Source organism: Helobdella robusta (genome assembly GCF_000326865.2).
Source record: "Helobdella robusta unplaced genomic scaffold HELROscaffold_34, whole genome shotgun sequence".
NCBI classification, from domain to species: Eukaryota; Metazoa; Annelida; class Clitellata; order Rhynchobdellida; family Glossiphoniidae; genus Helobdella; species Helobdella robusta.
This window is the reverse complement of record NW_008704659.1, coordinates 1,709,958-1,725,244: the sequence shown is the minus strand read 5'-3', so window position 1 is coordinate 1,725,244 and position 15,287 is coordinate 1,709,958. Positions and strand designations below refer to the sequence as shown.

Here is a 15,287-nt window from a genome sequence, read left to right as displayed (position 1 = left end):
ATCATCATCACACAATCATCTTGTCCATCATCATCATCGTCGTCGTCATCATCACAATCATCATCATCATCATAGTCAACCTGCCAATCTTTTATCTCCGATAGCCATGAAGGCTTCGTAGAGTTCCTTGGATGGATTCGAACCCGGACTCACCTGCCTCAAACATTCCAGCCAGATCAACAGCAGTCTGTAACTGTAGTGTCCGGTTTTGTGGGAGGCTTGGAAAAGTGGTCGTCGTCATCATCATCATCATCATTTTCTCATCGTTATCATTAGTTCATCATCATCTTATTACCGTACCACTATCATCATCGCTATCACCAACACCATCATCATCATCGTCCTCTTCATCGACATCGTTCAGGAAGTTTTCAACCGATCGATAAATTTGTTTGAATACCACACGCACGCACACACACACGCACTCAAACTCACACAGACACACACACACACAGACACACACACACGTACACACAACAGACACACGTACACACACAGACACTTACAAACGCATTGCTTCTCGATAGCTTTAATCTGGTCGGCATTGAACTGCCAATATTTGGCTAATTTTTTCCACTGATCTCGTTTCATGTTACTCCTAGCAACTTTCCACAGTATCGGTTTCAGTTTCGTTACCATTTCATCCGTTTCCGGTGAGCTGGTGATGATCATGATGATGATGTTTTTGATGGTGGTGATGTTGATGATGATGGTGATAATAGAGATGATGATGAGTGATGGTGATGATGGGAATACTGTTAAATCAAATGTTTTTGATAAAAAAAAACTAAATAATAATAATAATCATCATCATCCTGATCATCATCATCATCAACACCATCATCAACAACAACAACACTATCATCATCAACAACACCATCATCAACACCATCATCATCATCAACAACAACACCATCAACAACAACAACACCATCATCATCAACACCGTCATCATCATCATCATCACCACCAACAACAACACAATCATCAACAACACCATCATCATCATCATCAACTCACTCATCTTGGTCATCGCGATCGAACATCTGCAAACTACTTAAGGACGTTGACAAGTTGCCGATATCATCATTATCATCATTATCGGCAACATCATTATCAAGACAACCGCCACCACCATCATCATCATCATCGCAAATATTATTAGCCATGTTGTTATCATCATCATTATCGTTTCGGCTTTTGTTAATGTTATTTGGTTTATTATTATCATCATTATTATTATTATTATCATTATTAATATTATTATTATCACCATTATTATTATTAATATTATTATTATCATTATTATTATTATTATCATCATTATTATTAGTGACGTAATAATTCTTGATGACGTAATTAGCAACTTCATTATCTAGCGCTGCACTGCTTCTTCCATTGACATTGTTTGATGACTGTATACTTTGCAGTACTCTGTTCAAATCGTTTTGAAATTTCACACCCAAAAGAGAATCATTATCATCACCACCACCATTATTATCACCATCATCATGATGACGGACTTGATGATCATTACCAGGATGACCATCTATATGGTGGTGATCACCATCATCACCATCATCGTTACAATCATTATCATGATCACCACCATTATCATTACCATCTTTATGGTGATGATGATGACGATCATTATCATCATCATCATCATTATTATCGTCATCATCATCATCATCATTTCGTCCATTATTACTACACATGGCTACGTTTGAATCAATAATCTGTTTGATCATTACTATACTGTCATCATCATCGTCATCGCCATCATCCTTATCATTATCATTATCATTATTATTATTATTATTAGTAGTAGTAGTAGTAGCAGTAGTAGCGGTTGTAGTAGCAGCTGTTGTTGTTGTTGTAATATTATCAAATGCATTTTCTTTATTAACCTTATTCATATTGGCGATATTATTATTATTATTATTATTATCGTTATTATTGTTGTTATTATTATTATTATTATCACCATCATCATCATTAATTATGTTCCCGCCACTTATGAGCCAGGGATTTCTTTCAGATTTCTGACCGGCACGACTGGCTGTTTGATGTGATGGATGAATTTGTTCCATTTAAAATTTGGTCTAGAGACGTGTCATCGTCATCGTCGTCATCGTCATCATCATTACAATTAACACCATCACCATCATCATCACAAACGCAATCATCATCAACATCATCATCAACATCATGGTTATCTAAATTATCACTACAAAGCAATCATCCTCATCATCATCATCACCACCATCACCTTCATCACCATCATCCTTACTATTATTAACATCATCATCATCACCAATGCAATCGTCATCATCATCGTCTAACCGCCATTACTGTCTCCACCGCTTGAGCCGGATGTACGAATCGTAACACTGGAACTACTTCTCGATGTCGAATTTCCTGTTGTTGACGTCGTTGCTGGTGATGACGTCATTGTTGGTGGTGACGTCATTGTTGTTGTTGTTGTTGCCATTGTTGATGTTGTTGTCGTCAGTGGTTTTGTTGTCGATTTAAGAGACGAGGTTGTTGTTCTTGCTGACAAACTTCGGCTGTCGTTAGGTAGCTGTTCATCCGTTTGTAGCACGCTGTTGTTGCTGTCGTTGCTGCTGATGACGTCATTGTCGTTGTTATTGATGTCATTATTATTATTATTATTATTATTATTGATGTTATTGTTGTCGTTGTTTTTGATCAGTTCGTCGACAGTCAGATGTTCAACGGCGTCACTATCCTCACTAAGGCTCCAGTTATCCAGCATGTGTTTCGGCTGGAATAATTGCTTCCAAAGGGAAGTGGGATTTATTGAAAAAATGGTGAAAGTTTACTTTTAATCATGTCATTTATCACCATCATCATCAACATCATCATCATTATCGTTTTTGTAACGTTAGCATCGTCATCAGCAGATGCATGTTGCAGGATTGTCGGTATCATAATCATCCTTATCACCATCATCATCATCATCGTCGTTATCATCATCATCGTCGTCACCATCATCATCATCATTATCGTTATCATCATCATCATCGTCACCATCATCTTCGTCGTCATCATCATCATCGTCATCACAACTTACTTTAAAATATTCGTGATTTTTGGCCAGTATGCAGATTCTTTGAGACTTGATGATCAGATCGATTAAACTCGGCTCGTCCGATCGTACGGCAATGGCTAACGGTCTATGTCCCGTCTTAAATGTTTTGTATGTGTGTGAAATGTATGTGTGTGTGTATGTGTGTGTATGTGTGTGTGTGTGAGTGTATGTATGCATGTATGCATGTATGTGTGCGTGTGTGCGTGCGTGCATGTGTGTGTGAGTGTGTATGTTTAAATGTTGATGTAACCTTATCTTTAGCTTCAATGTTGGCACCAGCTCTGATCAGCAGCTCAGCAACTGGCTTCTGAACGCTTTCAATGGCGATGTGCAAGGCTGTTTGGTGTTGCTTTGTTGCAGTGGTTGATGAATTAATTATGATAATGACGTTGCAAACCACAGTAATAACCACAAAACAATAAAGATAATATCAGCAACCAAAACACAACAGAAACAATGATAACAATGTGATTCCGGAAAATTCTCGTTCTCAAGCTGAAATTCCAGTGCCAACATTTGAATTAAAAGTAGGAATTGAAATAAAGTACCTAGCCTGAACCACGTTTGGGCTCTTATATTCTATTTTTATCTCTCACATCCTCAAGAAATTCAAACTAGAACTATATAATGGCAATTGTTTTTTAATTCAATGTAAATAGTTTGTATGAACTTTTTGTTTGCTAATTATTATCGTAATTCCTGGAGACTATAAATAACTCGGAAACGACCTCTTCTAACAACTAGCAGATGTTTTACTGTCGTAGTAAAGTTTGTATGATGCTAACAACTAACACGTCTAGAATGGATTACTTATGACAAATTTATAATAATTCCCAAACATTTTTGCTAAAAAACTGAAAGACTATTAGGTTATTTTGTTAAGGTTGGCCATGCTAGATCAATTTCTTTATCAACTTTTATGGCCATCCTTCTCCTACGAAAAGCATACAAAATTTCGTTTGTTCGTTAAAATATTTTATGTGTGTGCGTGCGTGTGTGTGTGTGCGTGTGTGTACGTCACAATGACCTAATGTGCCTCAATTAATAAAAAAATGACCTAAATAACTAAACATGATGACCTAAATAACTAAACATGATGGAGCATGACCTGACCTGGTTTCTGAGGTCAACTTCACACTTGCCTGACCTCAGTAGGCGCTTCATCATCTCCGTGTTGTTGGATACGACTCTCGAGCACATGTGAATGGCAGCGTTTCCGTTCTTTCCATTGTAATGATGAGGATGATAGTGATGATGATGATGATTATGGTAATTTTAATGATGATTAAGGCAACGGTAATGATTGAGATGAGGTTGTACATGGTTGAGATGCGAATGATAACGAACGCTAAATTATGATGATGATAATGTGATGATGATACTGATGTTATTACTTCAATTAGAAATGCACAATTTCTAAATTTAAATAAAGTAAAGTATTAAATTAAAAATTTAAATAATTTATATATTAAGCAAGCACTGGATGAATTTTTGTATTCAAAAATTTAAAATTAACTCGCCAAAAACCTTATCTTGAATATTGAGGTCAACCAGAGGGCACCTAACCAGCCAATCAACGATTTCTAGCTTTCCCGCCATAACTGCCAACATCAATGACGTTTGACCTTTCTGAGAAAAATTGTGTTGATAGGTAAACTTTTATGCTTTTATTTATGAAAATTCTAAAAAATTTTTAAAGAAATAAACTAAAAATTGTATAATTTCATTTTCATTTGTATTTTTATTCTTCTTATTATTATTTATTTTTATTTTAGGATTAAAAATCAATACTGATAGATAGAATATTTTGTTAAATGAATAAAAAATAAACAACATATTAATTAATTAACTAATTGATTCGATTAATATTCAAAATAGACAAATTGATCAAAAATAAACCAAAAGCGAACTGTGTTTGTGAAGTTAGCATCATTCCCTGTCAACATCCTCTTCATGAGTTTTCTCACAACATTCAAATGTCCATTGTAAGCTGCATAATGGCATGCTGTCATACCGGCCTATCATTGGTTGAACGTTAGTTACGTCATTCGATTATGATTGGTTGACGAATTTGGTTATTTGATTTTGATAGGCTAGTAATGGGCCAGTCGACTTTGGTCACCCCATTTTGATTGGTTTATAATTTGGTCATTCAATTTTGATTGGTTTTTTTATTTTGGCATTTAAATATGATTGGTTGGCCATTCGGTCATCTAATTTTTATTAGTTTATACGTTATTCATTAAAAAAACACACATACAAACATTTTAATGTTACGTGCATCTGACGGAGAAATTTTTATATACGTAACACTTTTTTCACAACTTCAACAACCAAATTCACATTACCTGCCCAATAAATAGATTGGATTCATAAAATAATGAAATAATTAATCATAAAAACACAACATATCATGACAGAATATCATTAAAATTATGAAAAACAAATAAAAAAATATGAAATAACTCTGACGTTATCAATAGCTTGGAGCCGGGCGTCATATTTCATGAACTTCTTGACGCAGTTCAGATGACCATTCTTGCTGGCGTAGTGCAACGCGCTGTCACCCGTCTTTTAATTTGATTATTATTCTTATTCTTATTATTATTATTATTCACATTATTGTTATTTTTATTCATATTTTAAGACATTCTTTCCTCATTAATTCTTTGAGGCTTGAAGCTTAATTAGGTAAATGATGGAAATATTTCATTAAGTTACGATTGCATGTCTATTTTGTTTATTTTAATTTGTTTAAAAATTTTTTATTAGAATAGGCAATGGTGATTTTTGTACGCACAACTCAGAGGTTTTAATTACGAAACATATCAAGCTATGGTTGAACTTTGCGTTAGCATAAACTTCGATCTCTTTGCGTTCAAACCCTGTTCTTGCGAAGTAGGAAGAAGCACCTCTAACCATTACGCCATCTAGCTTCTAGTAAATAAGTAATAATTAAAATAAGTACAACTTACATTGTCAATACAGTTTGGATTAGCGTGGAAGTTGAGAAGAAGTTGTACAATTTCATCGTAGCCCTTGTCAGATGCTATGTGGAGGGCCGTTCTATTGTGCTGTGTTGTGTGTGTGTATGTGCGTGTGTGATTGATTGTTTGTATATGTTTTTTGTACATGTGTGCCTATGTGTATATCATATAAATTTCTCTCTGAGTGTAATGATTGCTAAAAAATGGTTGGTTAGGTACCTTTTCCAATTTTAAATGTATGCGTATTCTCACACAGAACGTCAATAAAAGACGACATACCATCATCTAGACATGTGTAGATCCAAAAGACAAACAGAAATACATACACCTACACGCATACACACACGCACGCACACAAACAAGCACACAGACAGACAAATAAACAACATCACGTACAATATCACCAGTGTTCATCTTGAATCCTTGCAAGCAATCGCCGACGAACTCAACGATGTGAGCTTGGTTGTTGGCTGTTGCGCAGTGCAATATGTTCATTCCTTGCTTGTTGTCAGGTGTTGTGTGGGTGGGTTAGTTGGTGTTTTTCAGATAAATTTATTCATTCATAATTCACTTTTGCATTAATTAATTCATTAATTCATTCACATAAGCATTACAACTGTTATAACCATTGATGATATTGTTGTAGAGTTGGAATGAGTCGTTTCAGTAAAAAATAATGATATAACCGGAGGCAGAAAAATATAAAGAAAACGTGATAAAAGAGAAACAGAGAAGAGAGAGAGAGAGAGAGAATATAGAAGAAAAAGTTATGCTGTACATACAAGCCAAGAGTATATCAGCTACCTTATTGCATTTGACGACATTTCCCTTGTACACCTTGGCCAAGCTGATGACCACTTGGCTGTGTCCGAACCAGGCTGCCCACAGAAGTGGTGTCATGCCGTACTGATGAAAAATGAGTGAGATTGTAATGAAAGTGAGTGAAAAAGAGAGATAAAGAGAAAGAGAGAGAGAGTAGAAGCTAAAAATGAATATAATGAACACGATTAGTTATTTATGTAAACTGTATATAAGAGAGAGAAAGAGAGAGAAAAAAAAGTGAGAGAAACAGAGACAGACGAACAGAGAGAGAGAGAGAACGAAAGATGGAAAAAAGTGAATTTGATAACAACAACACAAGTAACAACAAAAACATCATTCCGACTACAACAACGACAAAAACATCAACCATATTTTGAAAATTCTCACAACAACGGTAACAAAGACAACGAATCAACCTTATCTGGAACCTGCACGTCTGCCTTAATTTTGATAAGTGCATCAATTGCCTCGACATTGCCATTGGCCGCTGCCCAGTGTGCTGCCGTTCTGTCCAGCTGATGATAATAATTATTGTAATAATTAAATTAATTATGATTATAATTTGTAAATTATTATATTAATTATAACTATTATTCAGGGCTGGTAACGGAGTATCGCTATTGGCCGTATCGAGCTCTATACCAATACTTTTAATAAAAAAAATTAGAATACAGATAATAAGAATAATAATAGTAATAATAATATTAATAATTTAATAATAATAATTATAATAATAAACAATAATAATAATATTTTATTCTCTACTTCTACATCAGGCTTATCTTGGTATGGTTTTCGCTGTTTTACCAAATCGATCCATTCGTTCGACATTATGTTTAATTAAATTACGATAAAGATGATCTATAAGTTGTTAGAATGAAAATTATGATCATAATTTATGATAATATTAATAATTCTATTGTTATTATTTTCATCATTCGTTTCCATCCATTAGTTCTGATATCTGACTGGAGGAAATAACAACTGACAACTTGCACGAAAAGTTTTTGTTAATAAGTATCGATATATCGATGCACATATGCCACACATACGAGCGCACAACAGAGAAAAAGAGAGAGAGAGAAGAGAGAAACAAACACACAACGACCAAAAGAAAGAGAGAGTGAGAAGAAAGAGAAAGAGTATGTTTGGAAGAGAGAAGGAGAAAGCGAGAAGAAAGAGAAGGAAAGAATGTGAAAGAACAGTAACATTTAGTAAGATAAACAAAATAGGAGATAATGATAAAAAAGAGAGAGAAAAACAGGTGATGAGAAATTGCAAAAAAGTTGCTCACAAGCATAGCAACATCTCCACATCCGCTCTGCAAACCAGATGTCACACGATATGAGTTTGATAGCAATGTTAGTTATTGCTCGCTAATATGTTTATTTATTTTGATCAATACTATAAATATGAATGGTGTATGAATATATGTAAAGGTAAATAAATGTTTATATTTATATTAAAATGAATGCTGCGGATGTTATGGTATTTATGATTTGCAGCAAGGCAACAAATTAAATGCATAATGTGTAACAATCCATCGATAAGTTTAATATCAATGAACTTATCTTTAAGAAAATGTACAGGTTCTCTATGAGATGTTTATCAATTAAATCGCGGAGAACAATCCCTTCAAAACATACGTATATTAATTTACGGTACCTAATACTACTAAAACTATTACTTCTAAGATGATTAATACTTTTGCTAGTAAAGTAGCAGAAGTACAACAATAACAATAATAATAGCAACGGCAAATATCAGTACTAAAAATAATATAAATAACAACCTTATTAATAATAATGACGTCATGGTACTAACGCTATTTTTAGAATTGACGTCAACATCGAGTTTCTGGACGAGGGCCTTGAGGTACTGGGTGTTGTTTTTACGGGCCGCCTCGTACAAAAGGGTTTGGAAGGGCTTAGCTGAGGAAAAAATTCTTTTTATATTTTTATTAGTAGTAGCAGCAGTAGCAACAACAACAACAAGAGGCCAGAGGCAACAACATCTGTAGTAGTAGTGGTTGTTGTTGTAGTAGTTGTTGTAGTAGTAGTAGTGGCCACAACACCAGCAGCAACAACAATAGTAGTTGTAGTAATAGTAGTAGTAGTAGTAGTAAGTAGCAGCAACATTTAAAATAGAAATTTTCAATATAAAAATTGTACGCACACAGCTCCAAGCCTCACTAACGTTCAGACGTCTGTAGCAGAGTTGAAAGGTCACAATTTTGATCCGGATCAACTTCGTACTCGTCAAAATCCCCGAATGTTGTGACGCTTAAGTTTTCTCCGGACACGGATTTTATCATTTTTGAATTATTTCGTGAGAAATTCAATTAAAAAAGTGGTAGTAGTAGCTGCAGCAGTAGAAGTAGCAGTAGTAGTAGCAGTAGTAGAAGTAGTAGTTCTAATCGTAGTAGTAGTGGTTGTAGTAGTAGTAATTAGTAACAGCAGCAGTAGTAGTAGCTGTAAGTATTATTAATTTATCTAAATCTATTCATATACCGTTAAATAAGCTGTTTGTTAACACTGTTCATTTAAATGTTTTCATAGAATCACTGGAATACTATGCAGAAAATTGATCCTAATTCGATTTATGTTTAATTTCCCATTTTAATAAACATCTTATATACATTTTTGTACAAGTTGCTATCAGATTATCCACCTTTACAGCAATGTTTATAAGGATGTTAAATACTTAACAACGCTTATAACAAAGATAACAATACTAAAATAACATGTACAGTATATGATTCATATATATGTTTTGTATATCTATTGTTAATACTTGATGCATGTTGACTATAACTATACACGCACACACACACAAACACATCCACATACGTTATTAATATTAAAAGAATGTAACAAATACATACATACATCAAATACTGTTTGATATTTGCTGTTTACTTAGACAAACTAACAATTAAATGCCAATGTTTAACAACAGGTAAAACTCTTGCATAAACATTTCATTGTTAGGCTTAGTGCTTGTGAAGTTCTCGTAGCTGTAAACTTACTCTTCGCAATAATAATAACAATAATTTTAACAAAAAAAATAATAAAAAGTAATAATACTTTTTATATAAATTGGCTTATTGAATTAATGAAATCAGAGCAACTAAATATATTTTATTTATATACGAAGCTACAGATTAGTTGAAACATTTTTACAAATCTCATTGGTAAACACAAACAGATACGCACGCACGCACACGCATACTCCCACAGAGATTGTTCACACCAAATTTGTGTAATTTTAAACCACTGCTTCATGAAAATAACAACTGCCCTATAATGTTAACTCAACTAAAATGCTTAACCACACACACCCTTCGCAATCGACGTGTTTGATTTTGAAACAAGCATTTTTTGAAGTTTAATTTCATTGAATTTTTTTAAATTAAAAACACACACTTGACATTTCAATTTTATTCCTTAATGTTAAAAACTGTTGAATTAAAAGATTTAGGAATGAACATGACTTGGTTAGAATCGTTAAAAGCTGAAAACTCAGGTTGAAATTGGCAAAACACCTTTTTTTATATAGGCATAAAAGAGTGGCCCAACTCGCAAAGAAAAAATTCAGTTCAATTCACAGTAAATGTTCATAGTTGGTTATTGTTTTGTAAAGTTTTACAGCAGCTGTTTATTTTGCAGTTTTACAATTAATATCAAAAATAGATCACCATCCTCTCCCCGTATAAAAATTGAAATAGTCCCTAAACTATGCCTTAGCCAATAATGCAATAATGCCATAATTCAATGCGGATGAAAGAATAACCAAGGCTCGATGTTTTCTCGTTTTCGATGCTCCCCCAAACAGCTGTAGGTAGTTGATAATTATGCGACGTCTAATCCTCCATATCAGCTCTGATGCAACTTCCATAATTTCTCCAACTTTCTCAAAGTGTCTCAACAATTCTGGATTAGCACGTATTATAGGTTCGGCTTCTTTTCGACTGGAAAGTCCATTTTTTGCCATCACAAATCTTTCACCTCTTTCACCAATGGCCAGTGTTGAGTGATATAATTCACTCAGTTTCGGTACAACTGATCTGCCCATGAACCTATACCGCCACGCCCACCATTTCTTTGACTCCTGCTCCTTCACCCTAATTTCTTCAGTTATTTCTATCCACTCAGGATCGTTCAAATACGGCAGGCTTGCTCTTGCTCGAGTTCTCCTCCTCTGCATTCTGATGTCAACTCAATTCAATCAGTTCGTGTAAATTCAGCTAAATATATTAACAGGTAGACAGCTTACTCCGGGCAGCGCAATGTTCAATATTTGGCTTTATAAAAAAGGTTCAGTTTTAGACGACCAACAATGGTAGACGGCTTTATTATAACAGCGCAGAAACTAGTTGACTTTATAAGGCAGTTTGTTCACTTTGGCTATTCTTCGCTGATTTCTGTTAGAGATGAAGTATTTTAAATGTAAAAACTTTACCGAATGATGTGAAATATAATCAAAAATACTGAATAATAGAATTATACAAATATTTAATATAACAAGAAACATAAGATAATAAAATTTAATAAAATAATATAACAACTTTGATCAGGGGAGGGGAAAATTGTCTCGCCTGGTATAAAGTATGTTCACCGTTTTACACGAATGAGAGCCACGAAAAATGAGATGAATCCCAACTGTATTACTATCGTGGTAATGAATTTCATCTATATATTAGCGTAATAATCAAATCCACACATACAGAGTCAACTAGAAACGCGAGAAGTAGTGCTGAAGGGAATTTTTTAATGAGAAACAGAGCGGTAAAGTTGTGATCAAAACTTGAATTTGAAGAAATTTTTGTTCAAAACTTTTTATACAACTGTACTACGTAAACGATTCAAAATTTTTGGATTAACCATGCAAAAATTTCTTACGTTATTATTACTTATTTTGAGGCTACAGATTATGCGTTTAAATACAAAATCATCTGATCTTGCGTCATCGTTAAATAATTTCATTAAATGAAATATTATACAAAAATGTTTCAGTTTGGAGAATATGAATATAAAATTTTTAACCAATTAAATCAAATTTTAATATTCAAAACAATTTCAATCATCCGAATCTATCTTAAATGCATTGAAAGTTAAGAATAAATAAACTAAAAAAATAATAAAACAACCCAATAGTATTTACATGGAGCTTTACAGATAACGAGCCAATGATGATCTTTTAGTATTAGTCGTTGATTCTGTCGGTGGTTCGTTAGTATAAACAATATCTATACAACAAAATGAACGTTAAAATTGGTTTTAAGCGTCACGTTGAAAAATCTGTAGTCAATGAAGCTTAAAATAATGGCAGACATCGTTCCAATTTTACAACATTTAATTTTCCCGACATTTAGATAACACTAGAGCACCCCAGAGGCAATATTAAATCGCTCTTATAATGTAGTGTCGTAGAAAAAATACTTATATAAACAAAGTTGAAAGACATAAGTTCACATTTTAAGAAGCCGACATTTTAATTCCAAATTCTTTCACTTATTATATATACTTGATAATTATTACATTAATTATAATTTAAGTAAGTTTATATAAATTTAAAATGCCATGTTTTCACGAAAAATGAAATTGTTTGCATGAACAAAAATGTTTTAAAGTTTGTATAACTACGTATATTTATATCAGCCTAGGTTTTTAGACATAGCCCTTCTAAATAATTTGTAGCATATGTATCTTATTATTTTAGGGGCTCTACTTTTTTTGGCTGGTTTGGTGTTTTCAAAAATTAGTGCAACCGCAACAGTGGTGTAAATTTTAAGTTTTAAAAATAATTAAGTTGGCCGCGACTATGAAGAGAACAACTTGAAAAATATTTTTTGAGAATAGTTTGAAAACTATTTGTAATATTTATTGCTTTCTCTGTAAAATATTTTTGTAAAGTTTCAGCAGCTCGCGCCATTCATTTAAGCATAGCAAAGGATTAAAATTTCGAATTCTCAGGTAAACTTGAACCCGCGCCATAAACCAACCAGTTTCAAAAAATTTGGCCAAAAAACTCTGAAAATTTCATTTCTAATAAAAGCAAAAATGGATGAGAAATAATTAAAAAACTAATTTAAAACAAAACATAACAAAATATTCGAACCTTTCGACTGCGATGTTGGTTCACGTGCGTCTCACCTGGTTATGAGAAATAGAAAAAAATCAAGCATTAACTTTTTTCAAGCGCAATCTCAGTTTTTGATGATTTGCACATTCATTTCTATAGCGCTTTAATTTCACTTTCATTTTTTTGTTAGTTTAATGAACTCCATAATAACACGGAAATATTTGAATACATTTAAAGCATGCACGCACGCACGCAAGCAAGCAGATATCAAAACTTAAACACACACACACACAAAAACCCGCAAACTCGCAAACACAGACAAACTTTCCTATACACATGTCTATAACATGAATTCTTGTATAATAAATAAAAATCTACGGTATCCACATACATTTACACTTAAACATGCAAACACACACACACACACACATATATATATATATACACACACATACACACACACAACATACACATACATACTATTAAATGCAATGTTGAATGCTAATATTTGGGATTAATATAAGCAGTTTAGTGTATAACAACCATTTATAAATGTCGGATAAGCTAGAATTTTTATGACGTTGAGGTTATTGTTGATATCTTTTGAGATTACAAGTATCTATTACACTAATACAAGTATCTTTCTGTTTACCTTTTGTGTCTTTGAAGAAATAAATCTTTTGAGATACAATCAAAATAGAATAGATAGTAGCCATTTTTTTTATTTTTGTTGAAATAAATCCTTGTCTGAGACAAAAATTTTTCACGTAAACAATCTAATAAAATTTTCTGACTTATAGCAGCATGAATTATTTTTGAGTTTAGGACTCAATCGTTGTATCCAACAAACACACACATCCTTCTCAGGCGTGTCTGTGTTTAATTTTAATGCATCAAGTTAGTAATAAATTTTATCGATCTAAATTAGATGTAAATTTTATTTGGTTTAGTTTTGAATTTTAGTTGATGCCACGTAAACAAAGCGATGATTGCAGTAAATTATCCTATGTAAAACGCGCTAAAGATGTAATAAAAGGTGGTTTTAACAAAGAGTGACCATAAAAATACTTTGACAAAGTAATCAGTTAAACTCGAGTAAATCATCTACGTAAAACGCGTATTATTTACGCTTTAGTTAACGAGGTTGTGATGCCAGATGATAACTTTAATTAATTTCAATTAATTATTAACTTTAATTAATGTATTTACTGCTATTAATAAACTTTTACAACCTAATTTTAGTTGGTGTCTTGTAATAAATGCAGTTTTAGTAGAGGAACTTTGTAATAATAAAACAAAGTGATGGCTAATTGATTGCATATAAGAAGTGCTGAATTATTGTAACAGCATTCACGCCACAACAATCAGTTTATCGACGTTTCTAAACTTTCATTTAAATTATTTTTCAACCACAAGAATGAAACGCGGAAGGCAACAAGATCAACAAATGGACACATTTTATAATGATATTTCAATTATAAACGAATTTGAAAAAATGGGTAGGTCAAAAATAGTAAAGCTAGCAAAAAGCAAAAAATCCCAGTCCATGGAAAAGGTATTGGTGTTGTCGGAAACACTGAAAGTTATGCAGAATTGGGTCATCTACGATCCAAGATATCTGCATTCAAGAGTTTTTAAAACAGCAATAAGACGGCTAAGTAGCAAACCTGAACAGACACTGATAGGAAAAATAATATCGTCAATGTCATTTCAGGCATTACTTGAGAGACTGCCGGATTTTTCTAGTAGAAGGACTAGAAAACAAATTGAAGAGGGAAAGTATTGCGACGACGATGACGATTTAAAAACGAATTGGTCATCGCGATGGAGCAATCAATGGAAACTGACTGTGGACTGATTGAAGATGACCAAGAAGAGTGGATGGATGTAGAATGACTAATATTTGTGAATATTATTTATTTAACTTTTTCGCTTTTGTTCTTTAATTTTTTCAATTTAAATAAATAATTCTTATTAACCAAAGGCGTTGTTTATTAAAGATCAACTAACTTCTAAATAAAGGCAAACTTTTTAATGTACACAGAAAATGTATGTATTTAAATGTAGTCATTATAGACATCGCTTAATGACCCTTAAGAAACGCATGCTTGTGCATACATGATGACGCATATATTCTGCGTAACCAAAATATTTGTAACATCTTTTTTTAGCTATAGAAGCAGTATTTTTTGATGGTCCGGTTTGATTTGGCGTTTAAACTTGATCCTTTCCCGTAATGAAGTTCTATATTGTTTGAGTAATTTAGATTTAAAATTTTA

The 15,287-nt window shown here is 33.0% G+C and overlaps 2 protein-coding genes across 2 annotated transcripts; one reads left to right on the top strand and one right to left on the bottom strand.

The window, feature by feature from the left end:
* Positions 1–10,659: 10,659 nt before the first annotated feature.
* Positions 10,660–11,130, bottom strand: HELRODRAFT_175678 (hypothetical protein; the record flags this gene model as incomplete). The annotated part of the gene is made up of 1 exon (XM_009023082.1): positions 10,660–11,130. The coding sequence occupies one exon, from the start codon at positions 11,128–11,130 to the stop codon at positions 10,660–10,662; it is 471 nt and encodes a 156-aa protein (XP_009021330.1).
* A 3,325-nt stretch (positions 11,131–14,455) lies between these two features.
* HELRODRAFT_175677 (hypothetical protein) lies at positions 14,456–14,866 on the top strand (the record flags this gene model as incomplete). The annotated part of the gene is made up of 1 exon (XM_009023081.1): positions 14,456–14,866. The coding sequence occupies one exon, from the start codon at positions 14,456–14,458 to the stop codon at positions 14,864–14,866; it is 411 nt and encodes a 136-aa protein (XP_009021329.1).
* Positions 14,867–15,287: the final 421 nt, after the last annotated feature.